The following is a 21,238-nucleotide window of genomic DNA, read 5'->3' as shown; positions in this document are numbered from 1 at the left end:
GATCTTACGAATGTTTAATAAGTATGTAATATTTAATATGTATGATAGGCAGTTTTATATGATTGAAAATATGACCTTTAACTTTTCAACCCTGATGATGCAGAGGTGCCTCCCATGTAAAGTAAATAGACTAGACATTTGTTGTAATGAAGTTGTTAGACAGAGACATATGATAAAAAAATTGACCCTCAACTCCTTAGATCTGGTGATGTAGAGGTCTTCTAGCCTAAACTACACGAATAAGCCATTTAGTGCTTTCACACATATATTAAAGTTTCTACGCAGATACATGTCCATAAAAAAATGTCCTTCAACTCTTTCACTCTGATGATCCTGGTGTGCTTCCAACCTAAACCATAGGAGTTAGCCATTTTGTGTTTTCATATATGTATTAACGTCACTAAGCCGACACCTAAGATGAAAATGTTGACCTTCAAGGTCTTAACCCTGATAAAGCAAGGTTGCTTCTTGCCTAAACCGTATGAGTTATACATTTGATGCTTGCGGATATTTATAAACATTACCAAAGCTAGACTTTGTAGACGGTATAAAATTTGACCTTCGTAGTTTTTCTTGGTGAATTGGTCCGACTCACTCGCAGAGTTTCCCACTTAGTTTAATTTATTTACTTTACCGTCCTAACCTAACCTAGCCAATAATATAGCCTCGACTACAGTTTTTCGTATTGAATTGGGTACTTGACACTAATGACAATAAAATATGAAATATGATCGATACGATAGCTTATTAGTAAACATAAATTATGCAATAATTAGTTTAATTTTTAATACACTATAATTATTTTTATTTCTAAAAAGAAATTTTCGATTTTTTATCTGTGGGTTGTAAATTCCAAAACGGGGACGATGCTGCTTGAAATGTCATGTGACGTCACCACACGCATAATAAACAAGACAAATAATAATTATATCGTTTGTTGTTAGAGTTGGTTGAATTTATGTTGTAAACCGATATAAATCCACACTATATTAAAGTTGATAGCGTGTATCTGCTTAAAGAAGATATACAATGCAATAAATAAAAATAAATACAAAAACTTCCGCGAAATAACCTATGGAAATCACAAATAAACAACGTAAGTAAAATATTCTTTACATTTAATCATTTCGGACAGTTAAAACATTTCTTAGCCGACTTCCGATAGAAGAAAGGTTATGTTTAAGTGATTATCAAGCATTTTTAAACTATACTTATATTGTTATGTGAAGTGCTTTAAGGTTATTTATTGGTTATATTTATAATTTCAGATCCTCGCGACAGCATTATAGTGACGACGCTATAGTGTATGTGCAGTTTAAGAAGAAGGCAAGCTTGTGTTTCATGAAAAGTAAAAGTTGTCCTGAACACAAGGTACATCAAATGTCATGCACAGTGTCTATGATTGTATATGAAAAGGAAAGTATTAAATGGGTTTACTGTCCTGCCTCCCAAGGATGCTGCAAACATGCAGTAGCATTTTTAATGTGGAGTTGTACAAGAAGTGAGGAACCAAAAGTTTCGAAAGTGTATAAACAGTAGTTCTTTACTTACATAAACTACCCAAAAAGATGAAGGAAGGAAAACTACCATACAGTTGCTGTTATTGGACTACAGATTTAATTAGGAAAATGACAGTGATAAAAAAATATATTCAGTTGTTACAGAAAATAATTTTAGGAATTAAGAAAAGCAGCAGCACACAAATTCAGATTAGCAAGAGCTTCAATATAAACGAAGGAAATAACAGCTTCAGAATGCTTTGAGGTGATCTGTAGTAATTATTGTAACTGTAACGTATGACGATAAGTATATACAAAAGTTCAACTGTGTGTACTCAATAGAACCATATAAACCAAATAAACAAATAAAAGACTAATATTAGCAAATCATGTATTTTTAATTATACAGTCCTGTTATCAGTGCACATGCACAAGCAATAATAACACAGTCATGAAATATTTTAATTGTGTCCTATTAATTACAGAATGGGCCCTTAAAATATAATTCTCATAGATGTCTTATAATTCTATTCTTATCATAGACATCTATATATTATATTAAATATATGAATAATTCCACTTGCTGTTTTGTTTTGATTACGTCCCGGTCCAATGATTTGGAATTGACGAATCACTCGAGAGTTACTAAATTTATTCCTTTTTCTCAATAATACTTCTCTTACATAAATAGTATAAAATGTCATTGCTTGCAAACAGAGGATTTAAACATATAAGAATCTGCAAGTTCTTTAACGTTAATGAGATTTGGGTTTAGGAACTTGTATAAGCAAATTTGTTAGGATATTTAGCGATCGTACTCGTACACATCGTCACTGCACACGCCTTGTAATTTGATATTCTTGCAATTGTACTAATAAAAGTTAAATAATTCCCAAGATTTCCCCTGAAGTATGTGTAGCGTCGAAGTTTATTTCTATATTTTCAATGTGTTGACGTCACGCTACGAAATGACACTTGACCGCCTGTTTTGGCGTAACGTTCCGTTTACCGTAAAAAAATATGTTTTTTATTAATAAATAGCCCTTTCTTCGAACAAATGATCAATGAAAGGCATATATAATACGTATATGAATTCATTAAAACAGTTTCCCAAAAAGTGTCAAGTAGCCAATTGGTTAGGTTAGGTTGGAACATATAAGACAATATAAAAATAAGCGAGCAGGGCGCGTCAGCGCCCTTCGAGCGGGCGGGTACAATCCAGACCTAACCTTTATTCATGATCAAGTTTATACAATGTTATATAATATAAACTTTAGTGTAATTCACTAAATAGGATGAAAAAAAAATTAACAAAAAAAAAGACTTCTATGTCACTATAAAGTAAAAAAAAACTTCAGAACTATGTACTAAACCCATAGAATAACAATCATTACTCTGAGATTAAATCAACGTTTATTTCAAATATTTTTTTATCACAATGGCGTCTCTGCCACAAAAAAAGTTGCCACAAATTAAAAGGCAGGAGTATAGGTGTTCTGTGTTCCTATATAGGTACTATACTCTTTTTTCTGTGATTAAAATTGACACTGACATTGACATTTGTTTACAACAGGAATGAGAAAAATGAAAGCTGATATTTGAAAGGAAGGTCCGTTCGTTGTGTCTCTGTGATGGAGTAAATAAAATTGTTCAAGAGATCGTGTCGGCATTTTTCAGTTTTCTTTGTTTTTTATTGAATACAAAAGTATTTGTTGGTCATCATGACCGATCTACAACTTCCGTACCAGGCGGAATATGCTAAATCTGGAAGAGCGGCTTGTAAAGCTTGTAAACAGAAAATTGATCAGGGGGAATTACGCATTGCTATTATGGTGCAGGTTAGTCTAACGGTTTTTATATTTTATTCGCGGAACAAAGAGTTGTTTTATGTGAGTATATCATGTATTTAATATTGTCTTAAGTTTCGATCGTAGTTAACTGTATGACTAAAAAACATGTTTCGACACGTACACCGGCACCTCATCATATCAAATATCACCACCGGAATCATATCAAATAAGGTAAGTACTGCCCATTTCTGTTGTATATTCGCAAATTGTGCAAATTGACAATCAAATTATGATGATTACGTTCAGTCGAAAGCAGATCTCGTATTATTCGTTGCTCTATTGTGTTTTATATGAAACACTTAAGTGTATCTATTTGTCGTACATGTCATGATATATGGCTAAACTGTAATGCCTCGTTTACACTCAGCCTGAGTGGGCAGGGAAGTGAGCAGGGAAGTGAGCAGCGCGAGAGTGTAAACACGATACTTCCCATGCCATTGCCGCTGCCACTCGCGTTGCCCGGCGCTCCCTCGATTGTCGGTTTTTCGTGCGCGAGTCAAAGGACTGGCAGCGCGAGTGGCAGCGTGTGTTTACATTCAGCCCTCTCACTCACTTGTCTCATCTTCATCGTCATCATCTCATCTTCGGAAGTCAACTCCATAAAAAAAGTATTCATGCTGTTTCTGTAACAAAAATATAGGTAGGTAAGATCATCATTCATATCGTCGAAGTGTATGCACTTATAGGAAGTTATAGTAAGTACTTACGTCGTTCGATTCTGATGAATTTTTTTCATCCACCATCTTCTTTGGCGATAGCGTCTTTTTTTTAGATTTCTTTTTAAAACATTTAAATAATTCATTACACTAAGCATGTCACAGCTGTCGCCGCAACAACCTCAACGTCAGCCATGGTTGCGAGAAGCCCGGTAAAGAAGTATGAGGGTTGAGTGTAAACGACACTCACTCGCGTCGACGCTGCCGCGGCAATATTTCCGGCAGCGCGAGTAGCAGGGGAAGCGGCTGAGTGTAAACGAGGTATAAAATGTATGTACAGTACATAATGGTATGAGAACATAATGTTATGACCCGGCGAATTTTGAGTTGCGGGTGATATAGGTGGGTAAGGGGGTATGGTCTGCGCCAAAGTCGAAGTCCGCTCTGAAGTTAATGCGCGCAGGTGTCAGTCGGAGGACCAATCCGGTCGAACACACCTACAAGGATATACTCCGTAGCAACGTTAGGGCACACAAGAAGGTGGTAGAACCCTTTGTATGTATTGGTATGGCGGTGTTGCCGCCGGAGTCGTATCCTCCGGCGGCACCACCGCCATACCTATTTCTACCTAATAATAGCAGTGTTAGGTGCTGCTGTGTTCCGTTCTGAAGGGTAAGGGGTAAGGGAGACAGACTTTTCCGAGGCATTCCAGCTTAGTCCTCAGGGGTAGCGGCGCATCTGTGGTCGAATTCAGGTAGGAATATCTAATCCTATCTGGGGTTGATTACAGATGTCCATGGGCGGCAGTAGCCACTTACTATCAGGTGGACTACATGCTCTTCTGCTACTCCTATTCTAAAGTGGTAGAACCCTCTGAGGTTCGACTCCTTCAGCACCACCTCCGCACCTATTTCTGCCTCATAACAGCATTGTCATGGCGGAAATCACCTGTTATTATTATTATTTTTTTAATTTGGCGTTATTTCATATAAACTAATCAATTAGTCAATTTTTAACCCGTTATAACGTGAAATCTCGTGAATATTCGCAATCGCCAAATTTGTGAAGCTAAAACAAGCCAATATGACTTTTATAAGTCCCACATTGAAACATACCTTTTTAGTTAATCTACTCATTAGTTGATATTTTCAATAATAATCTATTTGATAACAGTGTGTATGACAAGTTCTACAATTGTACTGCTTCTGAAAGATTTACACATTGATCCAATAAATCTATTTCATGTTTCAGTTTAATGTAATTAACTAATAAAAAAACAATTTAGAATAATTGATAAACAATAATTACAAAATGTGGCATTTAAATATGATGTAAGTTATTATAAGTATCATGTTGGCTAGGTTATTGTTAGATGGTTTAAATTGACAAAATTATTATTGCCGAGAGACATTTACAGCATATCAATAGGAGCACCAAGAAAGCTATCTGAAGGTTTGAGCATCAAATAAAATAGTCCCACGTAATGGGCATGAACTAAAATAAAGATATGTTCGCAAAGACTCCATTATTTATACATATAATTGGAGAGCCTTGGAGGGTTGGTTTCTTTCCATATCTTATAAATAGTGACGAACTTGACCTGCTAATTGAAAAGATTAAGAACTGTGACGTGATAGAAACAATTAAAAACCTAAAACAGAATAAGGCCCCGGGATACGATCTAATTATAAACTACCCGAAATGGCAATACGCTTTCTGACGCTCCTATTCAACTGCATAATGTCATCTTCCCTCCGCAATGGAAAGTAGCTAAAATTAAAATGATTCTTAGACCTGGTAAATCACCTGAAGATACATCTTACTACAGACCGATCAGCTTACTGCCTATACTGTCAAAAGTAATGGAAATACTTTTCCTAAAGCGACTAAACACCGTAATCATAGAAAATAAGATCATACCCAACCACCAATTTGGCTTCAGAAAAAAACATGGCACTATTGAACAGGTACATATAGACTAGTGGGAGAAATACACAAGGGTTTTGAAAATAAGAAATATTGCTGTGCAGCAATTCTCGACATATCACAGGCCTTTGATAAAATCTGGCACACAGGTTTATTGTACAAAATAAAAAAAAACCTCCCAATAAACTATTACATTTCATTAAAATCATATCTGTCTGACAGATTTTTTACGTCAAGCAGGGTGAAGAAATACACAGAAATATCCAAACTACACAGAGCCCATGCGGGAGTACCACAAGGAAGTGTGCTTGGCCCCATCCTATACCTAGTCTTCACTGCAGACTTACCAACAGATGGCTTCGTAATAGGTACTCTTGCCGATGACACCGCGGCCTTAACTGCCCATGACGAACTAGCACAAGCAAGTAATATGTTACAGTGCTCTCTAAACAGCATCACAGAATAACTAACTACCTGGCGAATAAAAGCAAACGAAACTAAGTCGGTTCAGGTAACCTTTACAACGCGACGTGTAACGTGTCCCCCCGTGAAGCTCAACGGAGTACAAATACCCCAAGCACATGAAATACCTTGGACTTTATCTTGATCGCCGCCTCACCTGGACGAAACACATCTACACCGAGCGAAAAGCACTGGGGATCCAATTGAGAAAAATGTATTGGATGCTCGGAAAAAAGTCACAGCTGTCAATGGAAAACAAACTCCTAATATACAAGTGTACCCTTAAACCAATCTAGACTTACGGAATCCAACTCTGGGGCACAGCCGCCAACTCAAACCTTGAAATACTCCAGAGGTTCCAGTCCAAAATGCTAAGGATCATTACAGACGCTCTTTGGTTTATAACAAACCAATAATTACACCACGACCTTCAAATCAGAACAGTCCAAGAAGAGATCTTCACCTCCACTCAATGAAATCCTACAGGAATAGAATAGAAAACCATCCAAATAGACTGACTAAACACTTAATGAATAACACCTCAACATTCAAAAGGCTAAAAAGAAAGTCCCCTAGAGATTTATAGGGATTGATAAACACAAGGGGTGTACGTCGACTGACTGCCCCCCAAGACAAACATAATATGTTTGTCTATAGGGTTATGGATTTATATTATAAATCCATAACCCTATGCTGAATGGTCACAAGAAACAGATCGCATAAAGAACATAAATAAAAAAAATATCTTGTAAATATTAAGTTTTGAGCCTAAATTTCTACTCAACAACAACAAAAAGAACATAATATAAAATTGTTCCGCAACCACCTCTCTGATCCAATTTTTTATCCTTACGTGTCCTATATTTTACAAGCTGGAACCTCCTATTTATTTAACACAATAACAAAATTTCATTGACATTTATTAAGTGGTTAATATGTATGAATACTCTAACATTTATTTATGAAACATATTTGGTTTTCAGTCAGCATTTTATGATGGCAAACAACCCAACTGGCACCATGAGGAATGTTTATTTAAAAAGAAATGTCCAGAAAGTATTTCGGAAATTGCACATTTCAATAAGTTGAAGCATGAGGATCAAAAGAAGATAAAAGACAAAATAGGTATATTATATAGTATAGGATATTAAGTACTAATCATATTTCATATTGGCTTTATATAGACTTTGATGCCTACACAAGCCTAGCTAATAAGCTACTGTGTTCTTAAACAGTAAATGATGAAATACTTGAGTTATGAATATTTACAAATAAAATTCTTAAAATACACATTCATACTTCAATATTCATATTTAATATCCCTGATTTAGTTTTGGTAATTTAAAATGTATTTTGTAATATTATTTTTTTTGTATTTGAATTTAATAACTCCCTGCTTTTACAGCTAGCATGTCTTCAGTTGTAATGCCAGAGGAGAAGGGGAAAAAGAAGGGCAAAGGCACTAAAAGGGCGAATGATTCCAACAAGGCAGTTGGCAAGTATGTGGTGGAATACGCTAAATCTAGCCGCTCCACATGCAAACACTGTGATATAAAAATTTGTAAGGTGATTATAAATTTTTAGCATTAGTCTTGAACTATCTTGGTTTTGGTCTTTAAATGTGTTTATGATTGATATTTTGTATGACCACTACCTTATTTGGCATGGGATACTTTTTTCATTTTATATTTCATAGAAAAAACAATGAAGACATATATATATATATATATATATATATATATATATATATATATATATATATATATATATATATATATAGAGATATGGACTTTGTGTATATAAATACATAATCTAAATGGTACAGTAATATTGTTATGTTAAAGATTAAGTAATCTGAACTGTAAAAGTTTTTCAAGAATTGTATTCTAACAAACTGGTTTCATTTTTTATGTTTTCATATTTTTTTATTAGGATGAAGTAAGAGTTGCCAAGATAGAATATGATCCTAAATACGGCGATAGTCCGCAATGGCATCATGTAAAATGCTTTGCTGAAAGGAAAGCTGAATTGTTATTTTTAGCCGGAGGGGAAGATCTCCCTGGTTTTAATTCACTCAAGAAAGAAGATCAGAAACTTTTGAAAGAAGCAATAAAGTATGTTTAAAACACCAATGTTAATATAATAAATAATATAATAAATACTTATATATAGAAATATAATTAAGTAACCAGTTTTCTTATAAATTTTAGCTCAACCACTTACGTAAAGTGTACAGTGGTATCCATTTAAATACAAAACCAATGAAAATAACAAAAGATATAGTTAACGAAAATACTGAATAATATATATTTTGTTTCTTCCCAATACATATAACCACACAGATATGTTGCAGGCATATAACATTCTATTATACATAATTTATGTTATCAGGGTTTCAAGTGCTGATGAGGTTCCAATAAAGAAGTTAAAAGCTGAACCAAAAGATGAAGCTGAGATAAAGATTGAAAAAGAATTAGAGAAGAACATAGCAAAACAAAACAAATTGTACCACAAGAACAGGAGTGCTTTGAGTGAACTCAGCAAGAGTAACTTACATGAACTGCTCGAAGCCAACTCTCAAGAGATACCCAGTGGTGTTGATGAGGTAATCTTTAATCTTAGATAGAATGAAATTAACTGACTTGCGTATTTACATATACTCATTAATTTTGAAATTCCCACAAGGGTGCAACACAAAGTAGGCATTGAATTTTATCTTATCTTGTGTTCCCAGTGAATCTGTATTCATTAGAATCACTATAACAGTATTATTTACTTGTCAAATAATGTATATGACATTGAACTTCTGTAGCTACTTAATGGTATTAATAAGAATAAGTTTATTTTCTAGTGTATGGACCGCATAGCTGATTGTATGACTTTTGGAGCTCTACAACCCTGTCCGCAGTGTAAGCGGGGCCAACTGGTGTTAGACACATTTTATTATAAATGCACAGGTATTTATGTAGACTTTGTATATTCATAATTTACAATTAATTACCTAATTATTAAGATGACTTTACTTAAAAAATATATGAAGACATAAGAAATTTTGAATCTGTTTAAGACTATTGTAAGACCATACCTTTTCAAAAAATAATTCTATTTCAACCTATACATTGAGAAATTTGTCATCCACTCATTGTAAATTTTAACACTGTAAATTGTAATTCTTACATTGTAATCAATTAGTTGAGATAAAGATACCTATTGATTTTTTGTTTTCGATCTTCTAAAATTAGGAAATATAAGTGAATGGACAAAGTGTACATACACAACAAAAGTACCTGATAAGAAATTAATGGTGATCCCATCTGCATTAAAAAGCATCCCGGCATTCAAGAAGTTCAAACCTAAATTAGTAGATCGGTTGTTCGAAAACGAGGCGCCGCCCACTTATATCAATGTTAAGAAGGAAGAACCTGGGTAAGTGTACTTTATTCTTAAATTAATTATATATGTATTGTACCTATGAACATAAATGTTATATTACCTAGTTTAGGCCTGAAAAACACACACCGGCATATTTAGAGGAACATTAATTAAAAGCAATTTATTTTTATTTAATTTTTTTGACTCATGAATATTGTTATTGTTATAAATTGTTAGTCTCTTAAGAATATGAATTATGTTAGATAACGAGACATATCATTCCTCAAACACACAATCCTGGTTCTTATTAAGAATTTGACTTACTATGGTCTACGATTACTTTTTATCATTTTACTGTTTACCTTTGCGGAGTCTACATTGATTCCTTCATAGAAAATGAGTGATTTACCCGCAAATTCTGTTCTGCCAGAGCTGTTACTTTGATTCGGGAATGTTACTCTTACCATTCAGTGAGTGTAGTTTTAGGTGTATAGGTGTCTGTGATCCACCACTATGGGTTCAACGATACAGACAGACAGGTTTGTACGTGTGGAGACGAGGATCAGGCAGAAACCGACAACTAGCGCCGTAGATGACCATTTTATGAGAACACTAACCTTGAGAAATCGACGTTATCTGTCGTTAAAGCCCATAGATTAGTAAAGATTACTCACTCCTAACAAGAAAATGTAACCAGTTTTGACAATATAAATTGTCACTGTCATCTATTTTTGTGTTTGAAAAATATTTAAAAAATGTAGTTTTTAGATCATTTACTAATGAAACTATATTTCTCCGCTCTTCGATTTCGTGTTTTTGCACCACTTAACTGCGCATTGTTCCGCGTAATTACACCATGACAGCCTTTAAATGGCGGACAGAATTGTCAACCGTTTGATAACTATCAATTCTCCTTTGATTCAGTCTGTATAAAATAATCGTAAATTGACCTTTTGTATTCTTGCATTAAATTTCGTTTTACAACAAATATAATTCATTTTGTACAGAACGGAGAAGAAAATTCCATTACCCCCATTGAAGAACCTTCAATTTTTCCTGTATGGTAAATTTAAGGCACCCAAGGAAGAGGTGAAGAATAGAATCTTAAAGTTGGGTGGTCTTGTCACGAGCAAGATCACAGAGACTTTAGCAGCTGTTGTTTCCACCGATAAAGATCTCCAGAGGATGCCTCCTAAAATGGAAGAAATCAAGGAAGCTGATATTGAAGTATATTTTTGTTTTTTGTAAAATTAAGTAATGAACTTAGTAAACTAATGATTATTATTAATATGTGTAATGGATGATGGTATCCTATGTTTTTATTCTTCATTTTAATTATTTTTAATTGAATATGCAATCCTAATAAGACTCAAAAAGTGCTCTTTCTATACATATACATTCATACAAAATTAAAATGATTAATTCATGAAGATGTTCTTCTAGGTAGTTGATGAAACCTTTTTAGATGTAATAGATGCTGAAAATGGTTCAGTTGGAGAAACATTGCGGCTCATTAAAGAAAATAATATTGCTGACTGGGGATCTGATGTAAGTGTAAATACTTTTAAACAGTATAAGGCTGATTCTCGAAAAAAGTCGAAATTCATGTCCTCAATGATTTTTACAAACCAGGATCGTCAATTACAAATAGTTTTTTTTTTTTCATGAAACTACTGCACTAGATGTACAAATTCATGGAACAAATTTATTTATTATATGATAAACAAAAAAGATATATGTAAGAAAGTACCCTAAAAATCATTCCCTCACTATGTCCCAAATGCTAAATTCAAAGAGAATCATAAACTTAGGTCGTCAAATCCGTTACTTATTGTTTGTTGTCTTATTTTTTATTCATATAGGATAGTATTGAGAGTGCATACGTGAGTCTATAATTTAAAAAAAATGCGATTGGTATTATTTTAAAATATATTTCAAAATTTGTCCGTTAAAAATCGATCATTCCCTCACCGTTTTGAAACAGTGTGATTGGAACAGAATTTAAAGGCCTACCAAGCTCCACTGCAATTTTTTTTTTGATAATCATATCATATTTGTATATGTTTCTGGTAGTATTAAAGTACACAGTTTATAGGAAAGTGAGGTTATGTTTATGAGCATGAGACAGTTTTGCTTCATTTCGTCATTCCCTCATCATCATTCCCTCATAAAAAAAAAAATTATGATGTTGAGGTTTAGGTTTTAATTGTTAAATTATTATAGTTTTGCAATAAAAAACAAAAATTAGTACATTTAGAGTTTTTAATTATAGTTGAATCATATTTTAAATCATTCCCTCATTTTCAATTTTTTTTTTATTTCTATTCTTAATTCAAACTCAAAAAAGTTGGGGACCACTATGATCTTTTTTTCAAACAAGACATAAAGTAAGAAGTGAGCAAAAAAAAAAATTGATAATGAGCAAAAAAAAAATTTCTAACTCGATAAGCCAATTTCGACTTTTTTCGAGAATCAGCCATAAATACAGTGTATAAGAGAAATATATATAATTTAATTATATGTAGCACAGGCAGGTTGCTAAATGTGCTATGCTAAAAATATTTATTAACTTGAAATGCCTAGTTTTGTATTTATACATATATTTGATAAGTAACAATCTGTCATTTTTACATTGATTTACAGCCTACAAAGAGAGTGCCACAGGATGTTATTGATGGAAAATCTATAGCAAAGTCTGGAAGCTTATATGCTAAGTCTAAATCTGGGCCCACTAAGTTAAAAATCAAAGGTGCATAATTGCTTTATTTATATTTTTTAACAAATTAATAAATGGATAATAAGCGTATACAAGTAAGTTTAAGCATAGATAAATATATAACATGCAACATTAGTCATCATATCAGATGATGATAATCAGTTATCCACATTATATGAAAAAACCAACTAAGATAAGATTATGCAATTTATAATAATAAGAGATTACTCTAACCGTGTAAGATAATATTGAAATTAAAATAATGCTATAATTGAAAGTTAATATATTTTTTAAAGATTTGTGATTATACCAATAATTTTGGCTAGCGTAGCTAACTTAGACCACTTTCTTCATCCTGGGGGTTTTAAGACTTAAGTAATCTGCTATTTTAATATCTGTATTTCACAGTTCACTTTTGTCTCTGTTACAAATTGGTTTAGATTGGTATACATTCGGTATAAATTCAATAATATTTTTTAGCTATTAATATTAAACGTAAATTCTGTTATACAATACGGTAAATATTTCGCCCTATTATAGTAATAATAAATGTGTTCCAGGCGGTACAGCAGTGGATCCAGATTCTGGATTGGAGGATGAAGCGCACGTGTACATAAACAGTAAGGGCGTCAAGTACACGGTGGTCCTCAGCAAGACCGACGTGGTCGCCGGGAAGAACTCCTACTACAAGCTGCAAGTACTGGAGTCCGATGTTAGGAAGAAGTAAGCCTATATAAATTATAAGTTATTTACGGATTAAACTGTTCGTTTAAGTTTTTGAATGGCGACCACTAATATATGTATATCATATATGATAAAGACAGCTGGAAACCACTGGATTCAGCAGGTATAGGAACTGTTGGATTGACGCCGATTATAAAAGGCCTATATTTTCAGAAGTGCATTTCAAGAAAGGGGCATAAAATGTTCTTGCATAGGCTTATATAAGGGGACTTGCGATTCTGAAACCTCTCCCTTTGACATAAACGAAAAAGAAAAATTTCTTCAACCATCAAAACTATGGGTGCGCCATCGAATGTTGGTCTAAAATATCACTACTCTCTTTATTGAGGTCATATATATGCCAAATAACTGTTGTTCCATTTCTCTTTTAATAAATTCATAACAATCCATCTGGTTTCCTCTGTGTTGAGATTCTGAATTCAATAAATTGAGCCTCTACTAAAATTCTTCAGTTTTGACAATGGATTTATTGCTCATTTATTGAACCTCATAAATATTCGAACATGAAGTTAAAGACAATTGAGAAATTAGTTCTGAGTTTTTTTATACATATAAAGTCCACTTGATGTTAAGTGGCTACTGCCGCCCATGGTCATTTGTAATCAACCCCAGATAAGATTAGTTTCCTACCTTAGGCCAGCCACAGATGCGCCGCTACCCTTGAGGACCTTTCAATCTGGAACACAGCAGCGCTTAACACTGCTGTTATTAGGCAGCAATAGGGGTGGCGGTAGTGCCGCCGGAGTCGAAACATACAGAGTTCTACCACCTTTATTTCTGTATTTTCTGTCTCCAACATTATAACTATTTAAAAAATATATCAATTTTTATAGGTATTGGATGTTCCGTTCATGGGGAAGAATAGGCACGCCGATAGGAGGAACAAAATTAGATGATTGCCACTCACTTGATAAAGCCATACGATTGTTCGAAGATCTTTATTTGGAAAAAACCAAAAATCCTTGGTCGGAACATCACCAATTTGTCAAGGTACTATTATATTATACTGAGTGAATTATACTCACAACCATGTATTGAGAGAGATAAGCTGAATAGATGTTTTATGACATGCCACAAAGTGTATATATGTATTCATTATGAGCTTATTTTAATTACTTTGCCTTTGTAGTCATCGCTATTACAAGCTTTTATTAGCTTGTTTTATGTCAGGGTCAATACTTGCAACCGAAACTTAACCCCTTTATTCCACCTGATTGTGTTTGGTCTGAATATGCAGCAGTTCAGCCTCTGGACTCCAGCATCTTAAGCTCCATATAGTCTATATGTGTAACTTATCATTGTAAATGAAATATATATAAGATATTAGAATAGTTAACTGTGTTGTAGGTGCCAGAGGCGTACTTCCCCATCGACATGGACTACGGCGAAGACGACACGCAGGAGGCCGTGGAGGTGAACGACAAATGCTCACTGCCCATGCCCGTGCAGAAACTCGTCACCAGGATATTTGATATCAATATGATGAAGAGGACACTGTTAGAGTTCGAAGTTAGTGGTTTTATCTTATTTAGCGATATATCATGTCTATTATGTCTGGTCGCGTCTTACTTCACTTTAGTTCTGAGTTGACTCATCTTATGTCTTTGTACGACCACAACCACGTCTAACATTTTTAAATAAAAGTGCAAAGTTGGCAGATTTATTTGTCATTTGATAACTAAATGCAATTTTTATCATATTATTTTCATTTTTTTATTACAAACCAGAATGCTCGCGTCATTTTAAATATCATGTATATCCTTCGTGCTAACTTTGTGCAGCTTGGAGATCAAGTAGTGGCAGTTGGTGCAGAAATAAATTCGACAGATATAAATTCGAAATGATATACGAGTAGTTCTTCAAGTATTTCACGAAGTCCGTTCGGGTTCCATATATGTCTTCGTAAATTAAACGTTAGCTAACTTTCGTGATAAAAGCTAGCTATAATACTTCGGCCCTGAAATAAAAACAAAATATGTAATTTATTAGACAATACCCCTATAAATTAATATACATTAATTATTTATTATTATTATATTCCCGTCACGCGCGGGGCCCGGACGGACTACGTGAGATAGAAGAACTATACCCAGGCAGTAGAGTATTGCGCAGAGGATACTTTGGAACTTAAAAGAAATTGGATGTTGGAAGACATGAATCATCTTTGTTATAAATAAATATCAATAGCGACTTTAGAATCGTAATATATTAAATACTAGCCGACCCGGCAACTTGCCTCAGGATTTATTTATGAAATATATTTCATATTTACTCACCTTTTAAACTTTCCCTGGACTTCCTCAAATTATTCTAAACTAAAATTAGCTTGAGTTTTAGCAAGACTAACGAACAGCAATTAATTTTTTAAATGGATAGATTGTATTATTTCATACATATTTTTCTTAATAAATGTAATACGAGATTGTTTTGTATTTTTTTAGCTCGACACAGAAAAAATGCCCTTGGGGAAATTATCCAAAAAACAAATCAAGGCTGGATATAGTGTTTTGTCGGATTTACTGAAACAATTAGAGAAAAGCCAGAATAACGACAATTATATTCTGGATGCCACAAATAGGTACAAATAAATGTTCTTCTTTCTTAAATTATTTTAATTAAGTTCTCACATATTGTTGCTAGGAGCATCGGTTTATATGCCTATTATTATTACGTATTTATGAGAAATTTTATTGAGTAAGAGATTTTATCACATTGGAACTTATGTGGACGTACCTACATGATTTTTTAGACTACTATCGTAAAGAAACAATCATAACATAATCCTTTTAATGACTATTCCAGATTTTACACCCTTATTCCACACAATTTCGGCACTGATAACCCACCACTTCTTAACGACGCGGAAGTCATAAGAAAAAAAACTGAAATGCTGGATAATCTTCTGGAAATAGAAATCGCGTATAGCTTGTTGAAGACAGGTAAACAAATATTCTTAAATGCCAGATTGCTTGCACTCAGGAAAATTTTAGAAAATCTTGAACATTTTTTCTAGCTAATGATATTAAATATATTGTATCAATTGCTACGGATTTTGGTTTCTTCCACAATACAGATGTAAAAATTGTTATATTCATTTATGTACCTATATTTTAGATAATGATGACAAGACAAGTCCGATCGAGGCCCACTATCGCAAACTGAAGGCTGAGATTGCCCCGTTACCGAAGGATTCAGAAGAGTTCAAACTGATCCAAGAATATGTAAAGACAACGCACGCGGAGACACATTCCCACTACACGCTAGAAGTCGAAGAGGTTATTATTAAATCAATAGTTTTCAGTGCTTCCTTAAATCTCAGTTTACTATTAACTCAGATTTATAACAATAAAGGTGCAATAACTTCAATTTGCTTGATTTACGACACATCTTATATTTTATAGTAGTACTAACGTGCTCCGATTTAATGTGCTACATATTACAAATGAACAGTGGCAAGAAAAGTTAGATACAGTTTCCATTTTATATATAGACAGAAAGCATGTCGAGCGTCGAAAATCTGAAATGTCAAATCAGTAATATTTAAAAACTGGTGGTTGACATGTGTGTGATTACAGGCGTTTAAAGTGGTCCGAGAAGGAGAGGATAAACGTTATAAGCCATTCAAGAAGTTGCACAACAGGAGACTACTATGGCACGGATCCCGTGTTTCCAATTTTGCTGGAATCCTTTCACAAGGTAAGTCCTGTGATTTGCTGTTAATATGCTTATAAACATATCATTTACTTTTTTGAAATGCCAATGGACCTTTATGAAGGCTTTTTCTCAGAGTATATTTTAACATTCTTAATTTGTACATAATATTAGTCTTCAAGATTACTTTTTATTTGATAGAAGTATGAATATAGTTGACCTGATATTCTGATGTTAAGTTATCAGTGTTTTCATGTAGAAACGGTACTGTACATGAAATTGATAAAAGTGCTTTATTCAACACTAAGTTAGAATATGTTATATAAATATATTTGGCTACCACTTAAAATTTAATTACCGCTCAAACATTGCTGCTGTAACAGAGGTGTACCAATAGTACCATCACAATCGGAAAATAATGGGCCCCACCAGTACCAACTTACATTAATCACAATACATAAAGTAAGCATTAAATTTTATATCGGATAAGTGTACTTGTCGTTACTTATGTATGTATTTGTTTATGACTATATTTTATGTTGCGTAGGTCTTCGTATTGCGCCGCCAGAAGCGCCGGTGACTGGCTACATGTTTGGCAAGGGTATCTACTTCGCGGACATGGTCTCCAAGTCAGCCAACTATTGTTACACCAACAAAAACAATCCTATTGGTGTCATGCTGCTCTGTGAAGTTGCTTTGGGTGATATGTAAGTAGTAGTATATGAGATGTAATAGCACTAACAGTGGAATTGGTGCACTAACAAGTTGCTGTGACGTGTAAATGATTGTTATTTTTAATATTTTAAGAGTTTGGGGATATTCAAACTGGAATATAGAACTTTTTTTTTATAATATTGAAGAGGCAAACGATCATGCATTCCACCTGTTGGTAACTGGCTTCTGCCGCACATGGACATCTGTGATAAGCCCTTGATAAGATTCCTACCTGAGGTTGGCAACACATGCTCTGCTACACGAGAACTAACTTAGAACGCGTGGGGTAAGTATGTCTCCCTTGTCACACCCATCAGCTAGAAGGCATCGATTACTCTGGTGTATTACTCTAATTGTATTTGGGTTTGAGTATGTAGATGTTCACGGGCGGTAATGACCACTTAGCATCAGCTGATTGTGGTAGAACCCTTTGTGGTTCGACTAAGGCGGCACCATCGCCACACCTATTTCTGCCTTATAACAGCAGTGTTAAGCGCTGCTGTGTTCTGGTTTGAAGGGTGTGGTAAAGGAGACATACCTTTCCGAGTTGTTCCAGCTTAGTCCTTAGGGGTACCGGTGCATCTGTGGCCGACCTCCGGTACGAATATCTAATCCTATCTCGAGTAGCCACTTACCGTAAGGTGGACTGCATGCTAGTCTGCTACTCCATATTAAAAAAAAAGACAAAAGCTGAACCGAATGCTCGTTTGCTATCTTAATAAAAAAAAAAGAAACAAATACAAGTGAATGCAACCGCGATCCGTTCCCGCAGGCAGGAGTACACGCAGGCGCGCTGCGTGAGCGCACCGCCGGACGGCAAGCACTCGGTGTGGGGCGTGGGGCGCACGCGGCCCGACCCGGCGCGCGCGCGCCCGCTGCCCGGCGGCGCGCTCGTGCCGCTCGGGCCCGCGCTGCCGCCCGACGACAGGCAGACCTCGCTGCTCTACAACGAGTATCCTTTTACACCACCCGACCTTTTTTAGGGTTCCGTACCCAAAGGGTAAAAACGGAACCCTGTTACTAAGACTTAGCTGTCTGTCCGTCTGTTACAGGGCTATATCTCCGGAACCGTAATAGATAGACGCAGGAAATTTTTACAGAGGATGCATAACGGTGGCCACTACTACAAATAAAAATAAAATAAAGTTGAATATTAAAGTCTCCTTTAATATTCAACTTTATTTTATTTTACCATACAACAAACCGGATTATTTCGGCATTTTTCGATCTAACTGTTAAACCTTACTAGGATGACTGTTTAAATTGAAAATTTACGTATCATTCATGGTCACCCCGACGCCATTTATTGTTGTGTCATATAACTAAGTATTGTTGACAATAATGAAATGAAAAAAAATAAGTAAAAAATAATGAACATTAATTTGGTGGTACCTCCACGAAGGAGGAGGAAGCCTCCATGTGCGTGCGAGTTCGACTCGTACTTGGCGAATAATTTTTTTTTATTTTGTTGACGAGGGAGCAACCTTCAAAAGGTACCCGACGCCGTGGGAGCGACGCCGGTTTATGTAGCACTCTTACCGCACTAAAACCCCTCCGGTGGCCGTCCTCAGCGTTTGATGGAGAACTCCGGGATCTTCAACGGAACACAACCGGAGTCCTCTTAACGCGATGCCCTTCTCGGGCTCTGCCATTGGGGGGGGGGGGGGGAACAATTTACGCTCACATCCCTTGGTGATTACAACGATATATGACCACACAAACCGCAGTTCTTCCCGGGGTCGCTTGCTGGGCGGTTTGAGCTCCCACTCTTGCCGCTCCCAACCCTGGAAGCCCCTTTTAGTCGCCTCTTACGACAGACAGGGGATACCGTAGCCCTATTCTGGTCCCGGAACTACAGGGCCATACACCACCCGACCTATCGTTTTGAAGTTGTGCTACTTTACGTCGTCGTAGACCCCCTGTTGTCCCCCGCTGAAACCGCTCTCTCGGAGTGAAAGGAGTTTAGGTCGTAATCCACTGGCCGAGCGCGATTTGGTAGACTAGTAGCATTTTTTTTAAGATTCTCAGGCGTGAAGCTCTCTTCACGGTGTTTCCTTTCACTGTAAAAGAGAATGAAAATTATAGGCGCATTTCTGGGATTCGAACGTTAGACCTCCCGGTTGAGAAGTCAAATTTGTAAACACTAGGCTATCTTGGCCATATTATTCTCTTAGGGTCTTTGAAAAACATTCTAAGTATTTTTTAAAAACCGGCAGATTTTTAAATTCGCATGTACTTGCAAGTTTACATGCCAATTTACTTCGACATAACATCATTTTATATCAACTTCAAAAAAAAGGTACTGAATTCGACTGTCACTACCACCATCTCAAAAACTACTGTTCCGAAATGAGGTTTTATATTGTGCAATATCATTTTATATGAATAAATGAAAGCATTTAATCTCGTTTTTATTTATTATAAATTTATTATATTTAGATAATAATATTCCTTAGCACTGTTTCCAGATACATCGTATACGACGTCGCACAGGTCAACGTTAAGTATTTGTTGGAGATGAAGTTTAATTACAAATACTGAGCATTTATTTTTTTATCGTCATATCTAAGCTGCTATTAAAGTTTTAATATTTGTATTTAACTTTCTAATTATCTTTTTAAAAAATCTCTTTTGTTAATTAAGCAAAAAATAATTCACGTTTAAAAATTACGTTGTTTTTTTTTCCGATTGTATTGTCAAATCACAAGTATGTAATTTTTTTTTTATATTCTTACTTTAATTTCTTAATCAGTAATGATTATTCAATAATTCCATACCATCCAATAAAACTAACAAAGAAATATATTCCAGATTTCATAAGTGATATGCAAATTATTCCAAATATTATGTGATGGCCATGTTTATTGTATTTCTGTTAATAAATCTTGTTACCCCTCAATTCTTTCTTTTATTGGGTTCGTACACAAAACTGCGATGCGACGTCGCATCGCAAAAATCTGCGAGCTCCCTCGACGCATCGCAAGAACTTGCGAATTGATTCGCATCGCACAGTGGTTGTTGTTGTTGGTCACCCTGAGAGACGCTACGCCGCACGATATCGCATCGCAGCAATTCGCATCGCAATTTTCTGCGTTGCGAATTCGCATCGCAGTTTTGTGTTCGAGCCCATTATCTTCATGTTCACATAGGTGTTACGAATCAGATTTAAAAAACACTGAAAAATATCCGACAAGTCGAATATTATGCAAAATTTACGGAGTGTAGATGTAAGGAATCTTTGTACGCAAAAGTGTCCATTCAAAAGTCGTTAAATTATGGTGTCGTTAGCGTACAATGGGTAAAAAAGCGCCATAAGTATTAACCGAAATTGTGGCTTCGCCACAGCAAATACCGTAGATATTAGCGGAACGAAGACAGCGCGGGACACCCCCGCCACCCTTCTGCTGCCTGCTATCGCCCACAGATGCGGAGCTGTGTTAGAGTGTGCCCTTACTGTTGCCTCAGAGTATATCTTTTTGTAATTGTGTTCGACCGCATTGGCTCTCTGACTAAACCTGCGCGCAACAAATTCAGAGTGGACCAGACGTTTGGCGCGGACTATACCAACTTGGCGTCACTTTTCGACATTAGATTAAAAAAATAAAAAAGATCAATTATTACTTAACCGCTGGTTATTGTTCCAAAACA

At 35.2% G+C, this 21,238-nt stretch overlaps 1 protein-coding gene across 1 annotated transcript; it reads left to right on the top strand.

The window, feature by feature from the left end:
- The first annotated feature begins 3,062 nt into the window (after window positions 1-3,062).
- Window positions 3,063-20,489, top strand: Parp1 (Poly-(ADP-ribose) polymerase). Its single transcript, XM_073084639.1, has 20 exons — window positions 3,063-3,337; window positions 7,377-7,518; window positions 7,799-7,959; window positions 8,326-8,507; window positions 8,785-8,998; window positions 9,245-9,350; window positions 9,636-9,819; window positions 10,773-10,992; window positions 11,209-11,313; window positions 12,409-12,514; window positions 13,042-13,204; window positions 14,059-14,215; window positions 14,573-14,734; window positions 15,667-15,803; window positions 16,028-16,164; window positions 16,340-16,500; window positions 16,801-16,921; window positions 17,424-17,583; window positions 18,363-18,542; window positions 20,059-20,489. Exons 1-20 carry the CDS (start codon window positions 3,221-3,223, stop codon window positions 20,129-20,131), a joined length of 2,988 nt encoding a protein of 995 aa, XP_072940740.1. The 5' UTR covers window positions 3,063-3,220; the 3' UTR covers window positions 20,132-20,489.
- The last annotated feature ends 749 nt before the right edge of the window (window positions 20,490-21,238 follow it).

The sequence above is a fragment of the Epargyreus clarus genome, unplaced genomic scaffold (assembly GCF_041222505.1).
Source record: "Epargyreus clarus isolate Ecla_fem2 unplaced genomic scaffold, WU_Ecla_fem_2.2 ptg000021l, whole genome shotgun sequence".
Taxonomy (NCBI): Eukaryota; Metazoa; Arthropoda; class Insecta; order Lepidoptera; family Hesperiidae; genus Epargyreus; species Epargyreus clarus.
Note: the sequence above shows the minus strand (reverse complement) of the source record. Positions and strands in the feature narration are given on the sequence as shown.

What these genes read in the sequence shown, in the direction of transcription:
- Parp1 (XM_073084639.1), top strand. Translation starts at nt 3,221, where the DNA reads ATGACCGATCTACAACTTCCGTACCAGGCGGAATATGCTAAATCTGGA. An exon ending in TACCCAGTGGTGTTGATGAG is followed by an intron (nt 8,999 to 9,244) that starts GTAATCTTTAAT and finishes TTTATTTTCTAG; the next exon opens with TGTATGGACCGCATAGCTGA. An exon ending in GTATAGCTTGTTGAAGACAG is followed by an intron (nt 16,165 to 16,339) that starts GTAAACAAATAT and finishes CCTATATTTTAG; the next exon opens with ATAATGATGACAAGACAAGT.